Source organism: Bos grunniens, chromosome X, assembly GCF_055505025.1.
Source record: "Bos grunniens cultivar Pamir isolate PY7600 chromosome X, Bosgru_T2T1.0, whole genome shotgun sequence".
NCBI lineage: Eukaryota > Metazoa > Chordata > Mammalia > Artiodactyla > Bovidae > Bos > Bos grunniens.
The window spans coordinates 55,270,882-55,289,324 of record NC_141194.1 but is presented as its reverse complement, the minus strand read 5'-3'; the positions used below and the strand labels follow the sequence as shown (position 1 = coordinate 55,289,324).

The 18,443-nt window shown below is 53.7% G+C and overlaps 1 protein-coding gene across 11 annotated transcripts; it reads left to right on the top strand.

Moving 5' to 3' along the window:
- The first annotated feature begins 1,435 nt into the window (after positions 1–1,435).
- CCDC120 (coiled-coil domain containing 120) lies at positions 1,436–17,905 on the top strand. Of its 11 annotated transcripts, none has more exons than XM_086387756.1 (11): positions 7,947–8,079; positions 10,594–10,730; positions 10,859–10,949; positions 11,088–11,221; positions 11,905–12,045; positions 12,630–12,927; positions 13,411–13,473; positions 13,766–13,937; positions 14,074–14,172; positions 15,329–16,243; positions 16,735–16,996. In XM_086387756.1, the coding sequence occupies exons 2-11, from the start codon at positions 10,677–10,679 to the stop codon at positions 16,847–16,849; spliced, it is 2,082 nt and encodes a 693-aa protein (XP_086243882.1). In that variant the 5' UTR covers positions 7,947–8,079; positions 10,594–10,676; the 3' UTR covers positions 16,850–16,996. The 11 variants fall into 11 exon arrangements, with proteins under 11 accessions (XP_086243875.1, XP_086243878.1, XP_086243882.1 ...); XM_086387745.1 differs by adding an exon at positions 10,063–10,142 and having other exon boundaries at positions 7,973–8,079; positions 10,594–10,743; positions 15,329–17,905; XM_086387747.1 differs by adding an exon at positions 10,060–10,142 and having other exon boundaries at positions 7,996–8,079; positions 10,594–10,743; positions 15,329–17,905.
- Positions 17,906–18,443: the final 538 nt, after the last annotated feature.

Here is an 18,443-nt window from a genome sequence, read left to right as displayed (position 1 = left end):
GCCATCTCCTGTTTGACCACTTCCAATTTGCCCTCATTCATGGACCTAAGATTCCAGATTCCTATGCAATATTGCTCTTTACAACATCAGACTTTACTTCCATCACCAGTCACATCCACAACTGCGTGTTGTTTTTGCTTTGGCTCTGTCTCTTCATACTTTCTGGAGTTATTTCTCCACTGATCTCCCATAGCATATTGGGCCCCTATTGACCTGGGGAATTCATTTTTCAGTTTCATATCTTTTTGCCTTTTCATGATGTTCATGGGGTTCTCAAGGCAAGAATACTGAAGTGGTTTGCCATTCGCTTCTCCAGTGGACCACGTTTTGTCAGTGATTTTTATGGTATGCAAATTATACCTCAATTAAGCTGTTTTAAGAAAAGGTCATTGAAGGATGCTCTGTAATATAATAGGGTCACTTAAAAATGATTTAGGGTGTGCGTAAGAGTCATTGGAAGGCTTGAGGGACACATTTGGGGTCACTGGAGTATGATTTGAAGGTAACTGCAGAAATAAAGTTAGTGATTATTTGGAGATATTGTTGAGGACTGTTGGAGAGTGCTCTGGGGTCAGAGTCTGGATCAGTGGAGTATGATTTGGAGATGGAGAGGGTGTGGAGGGTAGTTTGAAGTGCAGTTGGGGGAATCTCACTTTGCGTAGTTGGGAGTATATGGAATAGTGATAGGGGCTTTGGAAGTTAGTTTTTCTGGGAGTGGGATTAGTCAATGAAATGTTTGGTGGTGGTAGGGAGTTGGGAGTTAAAGCTCGTGACTGTTGGAATTGATTTGGGGTGCAGGTAAAGGTCACATACAAAGGTAGTTGAGAATGTTTGGAGTGGCTTGAGTGCCATTTGGGGGTCAAAAGAGTATGGTTAGAAGGGTACATGGAGAGTGGTTTAGGGTCAATGCAGGGTGTTTTGGGTGCATATTGCAGGGAGATGAGTGTGATTTGGAAGTGCTCTTTGGACACTCAAGGTTTCAGGGCTGATTGTAGATGATTGGGGGAACAATTTGGGGTATTGGAGGGTAGCTTATTCGTGCAGCTTGGGTGTTCAAGGGAGGTAGATTTGGGGTACTGCTTTGGGATCAATGGACAGTAGTTTGGGGATACAATTTGGGAGATGTGAAATGTGGTTTGGAGTGCATTTGGGGCACGGAGGCGGAATTCAGAGGTGTGCTGGTGGCTGACAGAAGGAAGTTTGGGGTGGCTTGAGGTGAGAGGACACTAATCTGATCACTGAGGGGGCGTGGCCTCGGTTTGAGAACGCTCCACGGCCTCGAGAAAGCGTGTGCGCACGCGCTCCGAGCTGGTTTGCTCCTGGCGCTCCCAGGGCAGGAAAATCGAAGACCCGAACTAGCGCCTGCGCACTCGGACTCCGCCGCTGCTGTGGTCTCGCGCCCCGCCCCCCGTCTGCCCCCACCCCCCCGACCCCGCCCCTCCAGGCTCGCGCTCAGCCGCGGAGGTGGAGGTGCAGTCGGGAGCCGACCGACCCGAGTTAAGGTGGGGGGCCAGGGTCCACCGCCCGCGGTGGAGCGGGTACTCCTCTCCTACCCTCCCCGCGTCCCCAGTCTGGCCCCCACGGCTCACAGTCGCGCGGCCGAACGCGGCCCGCGGGCAGGGCGCGGAAAGGGAGTAGGCAGGAGCCCGGGGACGAGCTGGGGGCAGCGAGGGAGGGGCGCCGCCCCCCCCCTCCCCACGCCATTGCCTGCACGGACACCGCCTACGCCGCGGGCGCGGACACTAGGTGAGTAGAGCCGGCTTGGGGTTGTAAAAGAGGAGACAGGGTGGGGCGAAGGCCCAAAAACGCCGACCAGCGATGTACCTGCGCTCGCACCCCTTATCTCTGACTCCGTGGTCTCCCTCTCGACCCCTGACTTACCTGGCTACATCTTTTTTAATCTGGAACCCCTGCCAGTTTTGGCCCAAGGACCTCTGGACTGACCCCTGACTAACCATATTCTGGCCTGGTGTGATCCTCAACCTTTGTTTTGCCCCCCTAAATCCAGTCCTGACCCCAAAGCATCCTTGACCTGACCCCAGATCCTTGCTTGACCCTGTTCCGTCTCTGAAGCTCATCTTGCCTTGTCTTGATCACCCCAGTTTTTGTCCAGATGCTTCACGTGCCTGTTCCCTAAACTCTAGTCCAGTCTCTGGACCCCTACCAGTCATGTCCTGTCTGCTAAACTCCAGTCTGATCCAGGTCTGTCCTGATTCCCAACCTCTGATTTCTGTACTCTTTCCCCCAGGTCCCCCTCCTGACTCCTGAACTCCATCCTGGCCCATCACCTTTAGACTCTCCCTCTTGCCTCCTGCCATGCCCCTGCCCCCAAATCTATGCTGTTTCCCCGTTGTCTTCCCTAGGCCCACCACTGTCCTCATTCCTATCTTCATTCTGTCCAGATATTTTCCTGTTCCTTACCTCTATCCTGAACCTGCCCTTTTCCCTACCCTCTTCCATGACTACTGTCTTGGCCTGTCCTCCATCATGTCTTCTGACTGCCCTTTTATACTGATCCTGATACCTGCCTGCTTTTTTGTCCCCTACTTTCCCCCTGGCCTTTATCCTGAACCTCACTCTATCCCATTCTCTGGCCAGTGTCCTGGCTCCTTCTCCGTCTTATCTTTTGACCTCCATCCTACAATGACTCTGATTCTGTTTTGTTCCCTATACTCCTTCCTGTTCTGTCCCTTCATCCTGTCCCAACCCCAGGCCCCTCTTCTGCCCCTTACCATGCCCTTCCATGCCATTCAGATCTCCCTTCTTCGTAACATCCACTTTTCATCTCCTTTGAGCCCACAAGGACAGGGGTCCCATTATACCTTCCCCTTGAACTTGGAGGTTCCACTGTACCCATTATCTCTGAAATTCATCCCAGAAGCTTTTCTTAGCATGAGCAAATAAATAGCAAACAACCTTGTGGGCCCCCTGCGACTAAGGGAGTTTTCACATGTGATTTCTCTCATCCCTCACCCAGTGATCTCACACAGAAATTGCATTTCTCTCCCTGCCCCAGGGGGGCATGGAACTGTTCCTGGGCCCCCTCCACTCCCCAAGTGTGAAAGAGCACCCTAAATTATTCAGTGACTCTCTGGGAGTCTGTGAAGTCTGGGTCATGTTTCCAACCTTGCTACGTTGGGGGCTGATGTGAGTCCTCTAGGTCATGTTATCCCCATATCCTGGTCTTGATCCTGGGTGCAATGATCCCTGCTTTCCTGGCCTGAAAAAAGTCCATTCTAGGCCAGAGGCTTCAGGGCTTGGTAGAGGTAGGATGCAGGCAGGAGTTTATCCTTTTCCTCTCAGCAGGAAGCAATACAAATCTTGATGCTAAGTCCATCCTACCTCTGCGGGCAGGTCTATGTGTATTGGGTGTGTGGTGGGGGTCTCTGTTAGAATCAGGCCCATCCAGTAGTGACAGTAATAACAAGAAAAAATACGAAGTTCTCTCACTGTCTGAATCTCCTTGATTTTGAAGACAGACAAGGAGAATTTGAGTAGTGAGGACGTAACATGTCATTCAGTTCTGTTTTATTCCTGTATTTCTCATAGAGAATAGTGAGAGTTTGAATAATGAAATAATGGGCCTGTTTCATTTATCCAAACCTGTTAATGACAACACAAACATCTCTCGCTATTCTAGTGTATTTGGTACCCAAGTTCTGAGAGGAGAGTTTGAATAGTTCACACAGTGAAAGATACTAAGTTATCTGAAGGTATTTTGTTTTAGCATTTTACAGAGTGAGTAGGGAGAGTTTAGGTAGTGAAGGATAATGGCTTTAACTCAGAAATGTGTTCAGATCTACTAATTTTCCTGTGCTCCAGTGGCAAGGATTGGGATAGTAAGAGCATCTCATTATAGAAATATGTTTGGTTCCTGTTATTTTGCCTGGTGAGTAAGGAAAGCTCAGAGAGTGAGGAAAAGGGAAAGTGAAAAAGGAAAAGGACAGCTCAGGATTGAGTCCTATCTCAGAAATGTATCAAAGTCCATTCACTTCCTGTATTTGGATAGTGAGAGTTCAGACAGTTTTTCTGAATATATTTGGTTCCTGCATTTTTGATGTTGAGTAGGGAGAGGCTGGATAATGAGGAAAAACAGCTCTGTTTCAAATATGTCTTGTTTGGCAAGTAGAGAGGGTTCTATATCTGGGTGGCAAGTAAGGAGGGTTTTGAGGCTGAAATGTGTGTGTGTGTGTGTGTATTTGATTCCTGAGTTTGGACTGGGAAGAAACAATTATGCATGACATATTACATATGTATATAGACCACTTACCATGGGCCAACCTGTCCTAAACTGTCCCAAGCAAACTTTGGATCTCTTAGCTCATGTCATGCTTACAGTCACCCTGTGAGTTATATACTGCTGTCATCACCCCCATTTTACAGATGAAGACGTTGAGTTACAGGGAAGTTGAGTGACTTGCCCAAGCAGTCACACAGCCAGGCAGTGGCAGAGCTGAGTTGAATCCCAGACCCACCACTTGCTAGCCCTATAGGAAGAGGCCACAGGAGGCTCAGGTCCCCACTGGCATGTGGCTTAGAGGTGGTTGTCTTCTCAGTTCAGTTCAGTTGCTCAGTCGTGTCTGACTCTTTGAGACCCAAGGGACTGCAGCATGCCAGGCTTCCCTGTCCATCACCAACTCCTGGAGCTTTTTCAAACTTATGTCCATTGAGTCAGTGATGCCATCAAACCATTTCATCCTCTGTCGTCCCCTTCTCCTCCCACCTCCATTCTTTCCCAGCATCACGGTCTTTTCCAGTGAGTCAGTTCCTCGCATCAGGTGGCCAAAGGATTGGAGTTTCAGCTTCAGCACCAGTCCTTCCAATGAATATTCAGGACTGATTTCCTTGAGGATGGACTGGTTGGATCTCCTTGGAGTCCAGGGGACTCTCAAGAGTCTTCTGCAACACCATGGTTCAAAAGCATCAATTTTTTGGCGCTCACCTTTCTTTATAGTCCAACTCTCACATCCATACATGACTACTGGAAAAACCAAACCTTTGACTAGACGGACCTTTGTTGGCAAAGTAAGGTCTCTGCTTTTTAATATGCTGTCTAAGTTGGTCATAACTTTTCTTCCAAGAAGCAAGCGTCTTTTAATTTCATGGCTGAAGTCACCATCTGCAGTGATTTTGGAGCCCCCAAAAATAAAGTCTGACATTGTTTCCATTGTTTCCCCATCTATTTGCCATGAAGTGATGGGACCAGATGCCATGATCTTAGTTTTCTGAATGTTGAGTTTTAAGCCAACTTTTTCACTCTCGTCTTTCACTTTCATCAAGAGGCTCTTTAGTTCTTCCTCGCTTTTGCCTTAATTGTGGTGTCATCTGCATATCAGAGGTTATTGATATTTCTCCCGGCAATCTTAATTCCAGCTTGTACTTCATCCAGTCCAGCATTTCTCATGATGTACTCTGCATATAAGTTAAATAAGCAGGGTGACAGTGTACAGCCTTGACAGAGTCCTTTTCCGATTTGGAACCAGTCTGTTGTTCCATGTCCAGTTCTAACTGTTGCTTCTTGACCTGCATACAGATTTCTCAGGAGGCAGGTCAGGTGGTCTGGTATTCCCATCTCTTTCAGAATTTTCCACAGTTTGTTGTGATCCACACAGTCAAAGGCTTTGGCGTAGTCAATAAAGCAGAAGTAGATATTTTTCTGGAACTCTCTTGCTTTTTCTTGATCTAACGGATGTTGGCAATTTGATCTTTGGTTCCTCTGCCTTTTCTAAATCCAGCTTGAACACCTGGAAGTTCACGGTTCGTGTACTGTTGAAGCCCAGCTTGGAGAATTTTGAGCATTACTTTGCTAGCATGTGAGATAGGTAGTGTGGTAGTTTGTGCAGTAGTTTGAGCATTCTTTGGCATTGCCTTTCTTTGGGATTGGAATGAAAACTGACCTTTTCTAGTCCTGTGACCACTGCTGAATTTTGCAAATTTGCTGGCATGTTGAGTGCAGCACTTTTCACAGCATCATCTTGTAGGATTTGGAATAGCTCAACTGGAATTCCATCACCTCCACTAGCTTTTTTCATAGTGTTGGTTCCTAAGGCCCACTTGACTTGACATTCCAGGATGTCTGGCTCTAGGTGAGTGATCACACCATCGTGGTTATCTGGGTCATGAGGATCTTTTTTGTATAGTTCTTCAGTGTATTCTTGCCACCTCTTCTTAATATCTTCTGCTTCTGTTAGGTCCATGCCATTTCTGTCCTTTATTATGCCCATCTTTGTCTTGTAGGGGCTGTTAAAAGTCGTGGACAAGGCCAGTGATGTGTGTGGGTGACTCCGCCCTGCCTCTCCCAAGAGCCCCAGTTACCTGCTCTTCCCTCCTTACTCTCGCTCCAACCCACCTCTGCCTGAGTTGATTATGTAGTTATTAGCAATTGTGAATGACATGGTGTGAGTTTCCTTGCATTTTGAAATGTCTTCCAAAGCTACTTTGGCCTCCGTTGGTTGGCTGTGTTTGTGCCATTTACCTGTTTTCCAGATGCGGAAACCTAAGCCTTGAGACTCAGTCTGCATCGCCAGCCAGATACCCTGTCCCTCTCAGCCCTGATTTTATAAACATCCCCCTTCTGAGCATCCTTGGTGTCCCACAGGACAGGGGGTTTGGGGCCATGGCTGAGAGGACACTCCCCACCAACACCCAGCTGCCCAGCTTGTGGCTTCTGCCTCCATCAGCCCCAGGCAGTGAAGGGAGGGAGAAGGGGGTGATGAAAGTGGCCTTTGTGTCCCATGCCAGAAATCTCACAGCCAGGAAGAAAGGTGGGCAGGGTAGCAGGAGGCCTGTAGCGTGCACATGGGGCGTTACTGATACAGAGTAAGTTCCTTTCCAGCCTTGGCCCACCTGTCAAGTGGGGAGGGAGCTTTCCTCACTCTGCTTTTTCACATCATGGCATGGGCTGCTGTCGGGCCTGGGCTGGGCTTGGGCCCTGAGGGCACAGAGCAGATGGTCCCTAATGGAGCTCAGGTTGTGTGTGGGGTGTGCCGGGGCAGGCCCAAAGCCCAGGTGGTGGTATAGGGGAAACAGTTGGTCCATCGGTCTGGTCCATCGCAGAGACTGATAGCCTCCCATTTCCTTGACTCCTGGCCAGAAATGCCCCAGGGGGTTGGAGAGACCCAGCCTGGATATGAAGTGTGAACCGCCCCCACTCCTCCTCCCCTGCAGGAGTTGCCTCTGTCAACCTGCAATCCAGCACCCCACCCCCGCAGTTCTGATTGTAGCAGCTCTTGCACCTCTGTGATCAGAGTTGGGCCTCTTCACCTGCACGGGGAGGGGGGGGGGCCCGCTTTCATCTCTCCAAGCTGGCTCTGTGGAGCTGGGTCTGTGCCATCCTCTCAGGTGTGTAGGGGTCAGTTGGGGGGGGGTGGTTAAACCACTGGTGTGTTTTTGCCCTTTGCTGGAATGATTTCTTGTGACGCTGCAGAAGGTTATAGGGTCCTGAGACATGGTCTCTCTTAGAAAACTGGACCTCGTTTGTCCCACTTTGGCAAACTGTTACCTCAACGAGGGTGGGAATTGCCTTCCAACCTTTTCCCACGTCTGCCTCGCCTTGGGAGGAAAGGGTAAAGGATCTCCAGAAAGTGATGGGTGCTGCCACAAGAGACACACACCCAGTGCACACCCAAGTCCTTCCGTGTGCTTAGCCTCTCCCCAGACCTCCAGCCTTCAGCTCCTAGGGTAGGCAGGATTGAATCTGGGCACTTGGGCAGCACCAGAGGCAGCTACCACTCCCACGACCATTAGCCCTTCCTCCTCGGTCCTCCGCTAGGTATATGGGGTAAAGGGGGAGGTCCAGGCTCTCTTCTTGGCCATGCTGGACTCCCGGGAGAGACATGACTCCAAGACAGCTTTTAAGGGTGACCCAAGCCCTGGTGTCAGGCAGGCAAGGGTTAAAAGGTATGGGCTGGCCCAGTCCCTGGCCAGGTAGGCTGGGCCATTACCTAGTGGGAGGCGGCCTCGGCATCCGCCACTGGGCTCACCACTTATTGCCACTACCAGCGGGAGCAGGGCCTGGTCGAAGCAACTTTTTTTCTTTTTTGAGGTACCTGAGGCCACCCCACAGCACCTCTCTGACGGGTGAGCACCCGGGAGCGGTGGGGCCAGGGGCGAGGGGTGAGGGGAGAAGGGCATGGGTATGCTGAAGTTCCCTGCCAGAGAGAGCGAGGTTTGTGTGAGAGGCACAACCAGGAAGCAAGGCCTGGCTAAAGGGGCAAAGCCTAAAATGTCCAATTTCCTTTCCTGGCATGAAGCCGATTCTTTGCTGGATGTGGATGAGGGGAAGGGACGAGGGAGAAGAGCAGCTGGCACCCTATTAGCAGAAGAGCGCCCCTTCTCCACTCCCTCCTATTTCCTGTCCCCTTTCCTCCACTGCTGAGGTAGCCCTTGCCCCGCTTCAAGGGCTCATCCCCCTAGGAAAGCATAGACTGGGGTATTGAGAAACTGCCTCCCACACCTGTCTGCCCACCACCCCTATCTGTCCCCCTAGAGGGGGCCCTGGGGGAACCTCTCGGGCAGTGTGGGGAACAGTGCAGTACATCAGGAGCTGTTATTTGCTCCAGAGATGGCAGGATGTAGAAATGGGGGTCCCACTGAGGTGTTGGGGTGCCACCTAGGTGAGGTGTCTTGGTTGTAAACAGTCATTACAGCCAGGAATTTCTTTCTCGGCTGTGGTGTCAGAAGGGCAGACCTGAAAAACCTGCTGGGCCCGGCCGCCTCTGGGTGTGTGTGGGGGCCCTTTGCAGCTCTCTCACTGCAGCCCATCCTCAGATAGGACAGGGACACAGGGTCACCAGTGGGGAGCCCCCGGGGCTGGTTGGGAGTGTGTTGGGGAGGGAACTGCTGGGATCCCCTCTTTCTCACCATCCTTGGGTGGCAACCAGGCTGCCCCAGGCCCCCAGGCCAGCATGGAGAGGGTAGGCGAGTGGAGGCAGAGGCTTGGGAGCGGGTGTGAGAGTGTGGGGGTGTGGGGCGTTGACCTGTGTCTAACCTGCCTGATGACCCCATGACTCAGGCCCTAGCTATGTCCCTGAAGTCAGGCTGACAGGGTGTGGAGTCGGGGTTCCTGTCTGGACCCCGTGTGGACTTCCAGGATGCCACAAGCTCTACAAGCTCCCAGGGAAGGAAGGCTGAGGGAGATGGAAGGAAGATGAAGCAGCCCAGTGTGGGATGGAGGAGTGATCCTGGTGAATGGGCCCATTGGGGAGGAGTTGAGGCTCCTGTTGGGGTTAAGGAAGGTTTAGGGGAGCCCTCCTCAAACCCAAATGGAAGCTGGGGAAGAAGGAACCCCTGGAGCCAAGGAGCAGAGGAATCTAAGCTGGGACCTCAAGGAAAGCCTGCCATGCCAGGCAATGTCAGACCTTGGAAGGTAGCTGCTGCCTGGAGGTGCAAAATAGCTTTAGGGACTGACCCCACCCTGATTTTGAGGATTAGGAACCCCTGCTTTGTTGGAGGGGCATAGACCCCAAGAGGTGGGTGAGAGGCCTGCTGAGAAACTCCTGGCACCCTATTAGCAGCTTGGCCATGACTCCAAGATACACATAGGGAGGGGGCTTGAATCCACCCCACCAAGGCTGCCTGGGTCTTCACACCTGGCCACCACGTAACGACAAGCTGGGGATTGCAGAGGCAGATAGAGATGGAACCTCGGTAGCCTCAGGAGGTCCCCCCAGTCACCTGCTGCCGAGGTCAGACCAGGTGGTGGGAGGTGATGTCACCTAGCTGCCCAGCTGGGGACTGAGCAGGCCGTGGGAGGGAGCAAACTCCAAAGGAAGGGATGAGGACAGGGCTGGCAACCAGCCAAGGCTAGCTCCATGGTCAGCCAGGGTGTCTGGGGCAGAGAAGGAGGCAGTCGCTTGTTATCTGCAGCTGTGGACTTTGCCACTCCCAGTCCTGGCAGGGTGACTTCCCTATGCCTGTGCGGGACAGGCTGGCATGCTGGGTGGGGCTGGATGGGTCCTGAGGCCAAGGGCACGCTTTTGCTGCTGCACCAGGGCCACAGGACGGAGTTGGGACGAGGAGCAACTCACAGACCTTGCAGTCATTCTTTTATTCACCCAGCAGACACTCCCTGAGCACTTGCTGTGTGCCCGGAAGTATTCTGAATGCCAGAGATACTGATAACATTTTCTGTTCTCATAAAGGTACAAGGGAGGCATAGTCTTGACATAGTGTGGGGGCCCACCTCTGGAAGTCACACTGAAGCCTCAGAATATGAGAGAACCAGGGGCTGGAGTGGCCGGAGGGAAAAGTGCACTCCAGACAGTAGCTGCAGCCTGTGCAAAGGCTTGGACCCCTGATGGGCTGAGAGATTATGAAGGATTCGTGAGGTTCAGCACCTCTGGGGAGGGAGAGTGTTGGAACAGAGGGTGGGCCTGGCTACATCCTTAGCCGTAGGCAGATTATTTCATCTCTTTGTGTCTTACTCTTATCTCTAAAATGGAGGTAACGATGGTCACAGAAATTGCCATCGCAGGGTGGTTGTGAGGATTAAATGTGACATATAAGGTGACTGTTCCAGGCACCCAGGTGGTTAATAAAGGCCCACTGTTGTTCTAGTTGGTTGTATCTGTACTGTTAATTCTCCTTTCCCAGGCAAGACTCCTGACGGTGGCCCATGGGCCTCTGACGAGGTGTTGTAAGTCTGCCCAGCTCCCCACTTGCTGTGCTCCCACTCAATGGGAAGGGAACCAAGGTACCCGGGCCTTGACATTGGCACAGATTCTGAGAGGGCAGGCCAAGCAGGTGGGTGGGGTCAGGGTCCTCCTTATTCGCAGCTGGGGCACGGGAACCTGGGTAGGGGTGGAGGGTGGGGGTGCATGCCGGATGATCCCCAGTGGCCCCCCTGCATCACTGCTAGGCCTTGTGCAGCCATCAGTCACGGCATCCTGACAGCTTCAGGATGGAAGTCAAAGGTCAGCTGATCAGCTCTCCCACCTTCAACGCCTCAGGTCAGTGTCTGGTTCCCCCTCCTGCTGCCTCCTCCCCTGCTGAGTTACCACTCGCCTGCGTGGGAAGGAGTGGGCCCTGGCCCCACAGCTGCTCCAGGATGCCCCCCACCCCCTGATCTTCACTCCCTCTGTGTCCAGCTGCCCTGTTTGGAGAGGCTGCCCCCCAGATGAAGTCAGAGCGTCTACGGAGTCTGCTCGACCGGCAGCGGGCCCTGCAGGAGGCCCTGAGCCTGAAACTTCAGGAGCTTCGGAAAGTGTGTCTCCAGGAGGCGGTGAGGGCCTGAACCTAAGGGCGTCTGTGGTGGGGGGAGGGGGGGCGGGGGTGGGGGGAGAGGGGTGAGGAGCAGGGACGAGGTAGGCAGACTGAGCCACTTGTCTGAGCTGGAGATTCCCCAAAGCTCAGCTTGGATGTCTTCAAATACGGTAATATTTTACCACAATCCCCTATCAACAATTTGAAATCCAAAGAAGAAGAAGAAGAAGAAAAGCCTCAAAGACAAAAGAAGTTATTTCCCAAATGTGGCAGTAAAACCTGACCAGAAGTGACATGGGCTGATTTATAGTTTCGATTTACCTCTCTTGCTGCGAATGTCCACACAGTTTGCCAGAAACGGTAATGCGGTTCAGAGCATGCAGCCCAGGCCCTGAAGGGAGTGTCATATGATATGTAGTATACAGATGGTGTCACCTTTATAAAAACTGTGAGATTCTGGATTCCAAAGCAGGCTTCCCTGCCTCCCATGCCCACCGGCCCTGGGCTTTGGGCCATGAAGGGGCTGAGAGTGTGCCACACACCCACCTGGTGGAGAATTAGGAAGAGGAAGAGAAATAACAGGTGTGGGCGCTGAGCAGGGCTGGGCTCCTAGTCCGACTTCTGTACCTTCGTGTGTCATGACTGCTTTGCCCCATCCCCCCAACTAACCCTTGGTAGTCTCCAACCCCTGACCCCACCCAGGAGCTGACTGGCCAGTTGCCTCCCGAGTGCCCACTGGAGCCTGGTGAACGACCCCAGTTGGTCCGCCGGCGCCCCCCTGCAGCCCGCGCCTACCCTCCACCACACCCTAACCCAGCACACCACTCCCTGTGCCCCACCGAGGTGAGCTGATGGGCATGCTGAGCAAGGTGGGGGTGGGACAGGATCCCGGAGGAAGCTGAGAGGGGCTTATGGCCAGGGAAAGGAGAGACTAAGGTGGGGAGGCTTCCCTGGTGGCTCAGAATCCACCTGCAATGTGGGAGACCTGGTTTCCATCCCTGGGTGGGGAAGATCTCCTGGAGAAGGGAACGGCTACCCACTCCAGTATTCTTGCCTGGAGAATCTCATGGACAGAGGAGCCTGGTGGGCTACAGTCCATAGGGTCACAAAGAGTGGGACACAACTGAGCACCTTTCACTTTCACTTTCAAGGTGGGGAGGGAAGGAGCTTAAGGGAGGTGGCTTCCAGGTCTGAGAGAAGATGCTGGTCCCTAACTGTCAGGATAAGCATTTCCCCCTGCCCCAGGAAGACGAGCAGGTGCAGCTCTAATGCACACAAACCCTGCCCCCAGAGGAACAGTAGGCGCCCCCAGGAGGGGCAGGCCCCGCCCCCAGCCTATCCAGGCTCTGACACCGCCTGGTCCTGGCGCCTGGCATTTCCATTTCCAACATCTGGTCCTGTCGCACCGTCTCGGGTGGGCCCCACAGGAGCTGGCGCTTGAGGCCCTGGAGCGAGAGGTGTCTGTGCAACAGCAGATCGCCGCAGCTGCCCGCCGCCTGGCCTTGGCCCCCGAGCTCAGTGCTGAGCAGCGCCGGCGCCGGCGCCAAGTCCAGGCAGATGCCCTCCGGAGGTTGCACGAGCTAGAGGAGCAGCTTGGGGAGGTCCGGGCCCGCCTTGGCCTCTCGGGGCTCCCGCCATCCCAGCCCCTGCCCCTGTCCACTGGAGGAGCCGTTATCACCGCCCAGGGAGTCTGCCTGGGCACGCGCCTCGCTCAGCTCAGCCATGGTGAGCCAGGCCCTGTTATCCCACCGACGAGAGCGGGAAGGTGGGCACTGGCTAAGGGGCTGGCAGGGGTGGAGCGGATGAGCAGCCAGTGAAGATTGGGGGAGGTAGGCAGGGCTTAGGGGACCCTAGCTGTGAGAGGAATTGTTGTAGACTGTTCCCAGGCAAGGGTGGGGACATTGGGAACAGGCCTCAGGAAAGTGAGGGACAGGGGCTTCCCTGGCCGTCCAGTGGTTAAAGCTCTGCACTTCCACTGCAGGGGGCACAGGTTTGATCTCTGGTACTAGAACTAAGATCCCTCATGTCACTCAGTGTAGCCCCCCCCCCCCAAAAAAAGTGAGGGAATAAGCCCCTGGTGGTCTTGGATTTAGGTAAAGGTGGATTCTTGGGAAGGGTGCCAGGTGGGGAGGAGATGGTCCAGTGGTGTAAGGGGGTGGCACCCAGGCCTTGCATTGATAAGCCTGGGTCTCCGCTTTTCACCTGTAGAGGATGTAGTTCTGCACTCGGAGAGCAGCTCCCTCTCAGAGTCTGGGGCCAGCCATGATAATGGTGAGAACCCTTGTCCCCTAAATTCTCCCGTTCTTTGATGCATTGCCCCTGCCCTCCCTCTTCAGCTCCTCTTTAGCCACACCCCATCCTCTGGTGGAGCCCCCATCTTCTTCACTTCACCGCCCTCCCCTCTGCCCCTCCCATCAGCCCCAGTTCCTGCCTTCCTCCCTTGGTTCCTCCTCTACCTGTCCTACCCTGCTTAGCCCTCTGCACCTCCCTAGCTCCTGCCCTTGGCTTTGTCTACAACCCTCCCATTGAATCCCCCCTCCACCATTTTCTCCCTTCTGCTCAGAGGAGCCCCGTGGCTGCTTCCCTCTGGCTGAGCGCCCCTCACCGCCCAAGGCCTGGGACCAGCTGCGGGCAGCTGGGGGCAGCCCTGAGCGGCGAACCCCATGGAAACCACCCCCATCGGATCTTTATGGGGATCTGAAGGGCCGGCGAAACTCTGTGGCCAGCCCCACCAGGTGAGGGTGAGCCCCTCCACTCCTTCTGCACAGCCAGGAGTGGGGGCTGAGCCTGGGTGGGCAGGAGGACCTGCTGGGAGGTAGGGTCTCTAACCTGGCCCCCACCCCCACCCTGGGCCCGCATGTCTCTGTCTAGCCCTACACGCTCACTGCCCAGGAGTGCCTCCAGTTTTGAGGGGCGAAGTGTGCCTGCTACTCCCGTCCTCACCCGGGGCGCTGGCCCCCAGCTCTGCAAGTAAGTGGACTCTAAGGGTGAGTTTGAGGACCAGAGGAGGGAACTGGTAGTTCTAACAGGGGGTACTGGGGAGAGTTATTTGGATTCCAAGAGTGTAGGACATGAAAGACTGGGCTTTGAATCCATCAGTTTTATTCTGATTTTCTGTGTAGGTTGTATGAAAAAGCAAGAATTTTATTTATGCTTCAGAACTTTTGTCCATAATGCATCCTATTACATGATAAAGAAATATAGGTAAAATATCTTTTGGAATATGCCATACATAATGTATGTGTAACATCACATTATAAATAAATTTTTTAATTGACCAAAAAAAGAAAAGCTGAGCTTTGAAAGGTGAATAGGAGTTGTCTTGGTGGAGAAAGAGGGTGGGGATTTGGGGCAGAAGCATTGAAGTTTGAGTATGGGGTTTTTTGTGCATTTTGGGCAAGTCATTTCCCTTCTCTGAATCTTGGTATCCTCATTTGTGAAACAGGCATATCAATATGTGTCTCTGGAAGAGGCTGTAGGCATAAATGAGTTCTGGTTAACATGTGCTGCATACCGGCCATCTGCTAGGAGTCAGTCCTTTACTTGGTATCAAACTCATTTAGTTATCACAACATCCCTATGAGGTAGATGCCATTATTCTCATTTTAGAGATAAGAAACCCGAGACACAGAGAGGTTAACTAACTTGTTGGTAAACCAAAGACTTGGTATTTGAACACAGACAAATTTGACTCAAGAGTCCGTGCTTTTAACCATGGTAGTCTCCTAGTCCTTAAACAAATACGTACTTACCAAGTGCCTACTTTTTCCAGGCTGTGAACAAAAGTCCCCATCCTTGTGACACTTGCCTTCTATGAATAGTGTCCTCCCCTGCTAGCATTTCCTCTGGAGTCCTTTGCTTCCATCTCCCTCGGAGCTAACAGCCCCAGGCACCCCATACATTTTCAACCCCTCTGCTCCCCAGTCCTGGTTAGGACCTCTGCTGCTCTTAATGTGCCACTCCCTAACGCCTTTATACCCCATTTCTAGTCCGGGGCCCATTGTGGAGTATGAAAATGAAGGCCCAGAGAGAGGCGTGTGTTGGGGGAGGGGTTGCGGAGCGTACTCATCCCATCTGCCTGATATTTCTGACCCTTCTCCCATCACCCCCACCTCTGTGCCCCTAGACCCGAAGGCCTCCATTCTCGCCAGTGGTCCAGCAGCCAGGACTCCCAGATGGGCTTCCCACGGGTGGACCCTGTCTCCGACCGCACCTCCCTCTTCGCAGCTCGCACCCGCCGCAGCAATAGCTCCGAGGCCCTGCTGGTGGACAGGGCAGCGGGTGGGGGAGCTGGGTCCCCGCCCGCACCTATGGTTCCCCCTGCCACCGGTCCTCCAGTCTGCAAGAGCAGTGAGGTGCTGTATGAGCGCCCCCAGCCAACCCCCGCCTTCTCCTCCCGCACGGCTGGCCTCCCAGACCCTCCCCGGGCTGCCCGGCCCAGCTCAGCTGCGCCGGCCTCCCGTGGGGCACCTCGGCTCCCACCCGTGTGTGGGGACTTCCTCTTGGACTATTCCCTGGACAGGGGCCTGCCCCGTGGGGGTGGCGGGACAGGCTGGGGGGAGCTGCTACCCGCAGCTGAGGTTCCAGGACCCCTCTCCCGCCGGGATGGGCTCGTCGCCATGCTCCCAGGCCCACCGCCTGTGTATGCAGCTGACGGCAGCAGCCCCCTCCTCCGCAGCAAGGACCCCCATAGCCGTGCCCCCCGCACCAAGCCCTGTGGTCTGCCCCTGGAGGCCGCCGAGGGCCTGGAGGCACATCCCAACCCTGTGCTGTGGATGCCCCCACCCGCCCGTATCCCCACGGCCGGTGAACGCAGCGGCCACAAGAACCTTGCCCTGGAGGGGCTGCGGGACTGGTACATCCGAAACTCGGGACTGGCCTCGGGGCCCCAGCGCCGGCCTGGGCTCCCCCACATGGGCCCGCAGCACCCGCCCTTCCTCCATGCCCGCTGCTATGAGGTGGGCCAGGCACTGTACGGGGCCCCCAGCCAGGCGCCGCTCCCACACTCGAGGAGTTTCACGGCGCCCCCTGTCTCCGGCAGGTATGGGGGGTGTTTTTACTGATGGGTAGGGGTCTCTTGAGGCAGATGGCAAAGGTGTCCAGGTCAGGGAGCAGCTAGTCATGGTAGCTAATGACAGGGACCAGGAAAGAAGCAGCTGCAGCCTTGGCCTGTGGTCCCTGGGCCTGCCTGACCCGCATTAATCCGTGGGGCCTCGGCGGAGGGGTATCTTGGGCCCCGGTAGCAGCAGTTCTTCACCGAACTATTCAAGAGTTGTAATAGTTGAACAGCCAGTGCATGTCAGCTAAAAATGAGCCTTGAAACTAGGGTGCTGGGAGGAAGGGCTGTCCTGTGCCCCTCGCCTTTCTCTTCCTCTTTTCACCGCGCCCCGCACCTGCGAGCCTAAAGGTACTCTCCTGTGCCTGTTTCCACCTCTTTAACGAGCCTCTTTTCCTCTTTCTGTGTCTTGTCCGTCTTTTCCTCTGTCCGGTCTTCCTACCCTGTCTTCTGGATTCCTGCTACCCCTTCTAAAGATACTACGCGGACTTCCTGTACCCCCCGGAGCTGAGCGCTCGTTTAAGTGACCTGACGCTAGAGGGGGAGCAGTCCTCCGGTTCTGACCCCCAGACCCCGGGAACACTGGTCTGACCCCTTCTGACATGCCCCTTATTGGCCTGGACAAGACTCCAATTTGGGGAGCGCACAGCTGACCTCGCTGAGCCCTGGGATAGGGTTGCTGTCACTCCTGGTGGTGGGCACCAACCTGATCATCCAAGGCCCCTAGCTCCCTGTGGGCCCATAAAGGTGTCTGACACCCTGCATCTCCTTTCATGCTGTGCTGGGGACTGGGGGCCCTCCGCCAGCTTAAAAGAGAGGAGGTGATGTAACGGAGACTCCAAGCCCCTTCCTCCATTTCTGTTTACAGTTGTGATTTAGGTATTCACTGTCCTCCCCCGACACTAGACATTTTATAAAAAGGGAAACTGTGATCTCATCCTGGTTGGGTTCATTCCTGTCCCTGTGCCCAGCCTGCTCCATTCAGGAACCCCCTCCACAAAATGGACCAGATAGGGTCTTGGGGCCCAATTTAGGGCAGTCAGGAGACTGATGTGAACAGAACTCCCTGCCACCCATCCACTGGGACAATTTTTTCTTGGCAGAGGTGCCCACATTTGGAAGGAATGAAGTCTCTGCCCACATGTGGAAGGACTGAAGTCTGGGTGGGAGGCTTGGGTTCATTTTCCCTTCCCCAGGGGTGCCTGAAGGTGCCCCAGATCCTGTCTGTCTGTGCCCGCTGCCTCTGCCCACAGAATCAGATGGCTCAGCCTTTGGTGGCAGCCTCTGCCCTCTTCCCAATCAGGAAGCCCCACAGGAGGACCAAAGGGCAGAGCCATTGGGTGTTTTGTGTCCTGGAATGCTGCGGTGGTGGAACCTAGCATCTGGTAGATGCCAGTGAAATCCTCAAGTGACGTCTTGCCACTGGCTCCATCACATCTTCCTTGGCTTTCCTTCCATCCACCACTTTTTAAAAAAAAATCCACACAAGCTGTGTTTTCTATGATACCTTTCTGTGACTTTCTGAAGCTGGGGGTTCCTCTACCCCCTTTACCTGGTGTGAAAACTTTTCTTTTTGTACCAGTGGATCTGGACCCAAAACACTACCCACATTGGAAGGGGATTTCTATAATAAATGTGTAAACTGAATCCATGTATTGCTTCCCTATCTGCCTTGCCTTGGGGGCCCACATCTTTACCTAAGATGACATTTTAACAAGAAAAATATATATATAGCACTGTGGAAACAGCCTTTGATAACGTAATCTGCTTTGGTTTTACTTGCTTTGTCATGTGGGGCAACTTCTTCGCCTGTCCATGCCCAGATTCCTAGGCAAGAGCCCTTAGAGATACAAATGATGGCAGCAAACACTCCTCGCCCTTAACTCCCTTGTGTGTTAATGCCACTCTAGGGATTCCCTGGTGGAACAGTGGTTAGGACCCTGCACTTTCACTGTTGGAGGGCCAAGTTCAACCCCTGGTCAGGGAATTAAGAGCCAACAAGCTGCTCAGCACTGGAAAAAAAAAAAAAAAAACCGCTACTCCAGAGGTAATAGATTTGAGAAAGGAACTGAAAGCTAGTCTTTTAAGCTCACATATGTGACAGACTCAGTCAGAAGTCTCCAGCAGAATTGAAAAGCAGGTTACTTCTGGCCATTGAAAAACACAGACTACCCAAGAGGCCCAA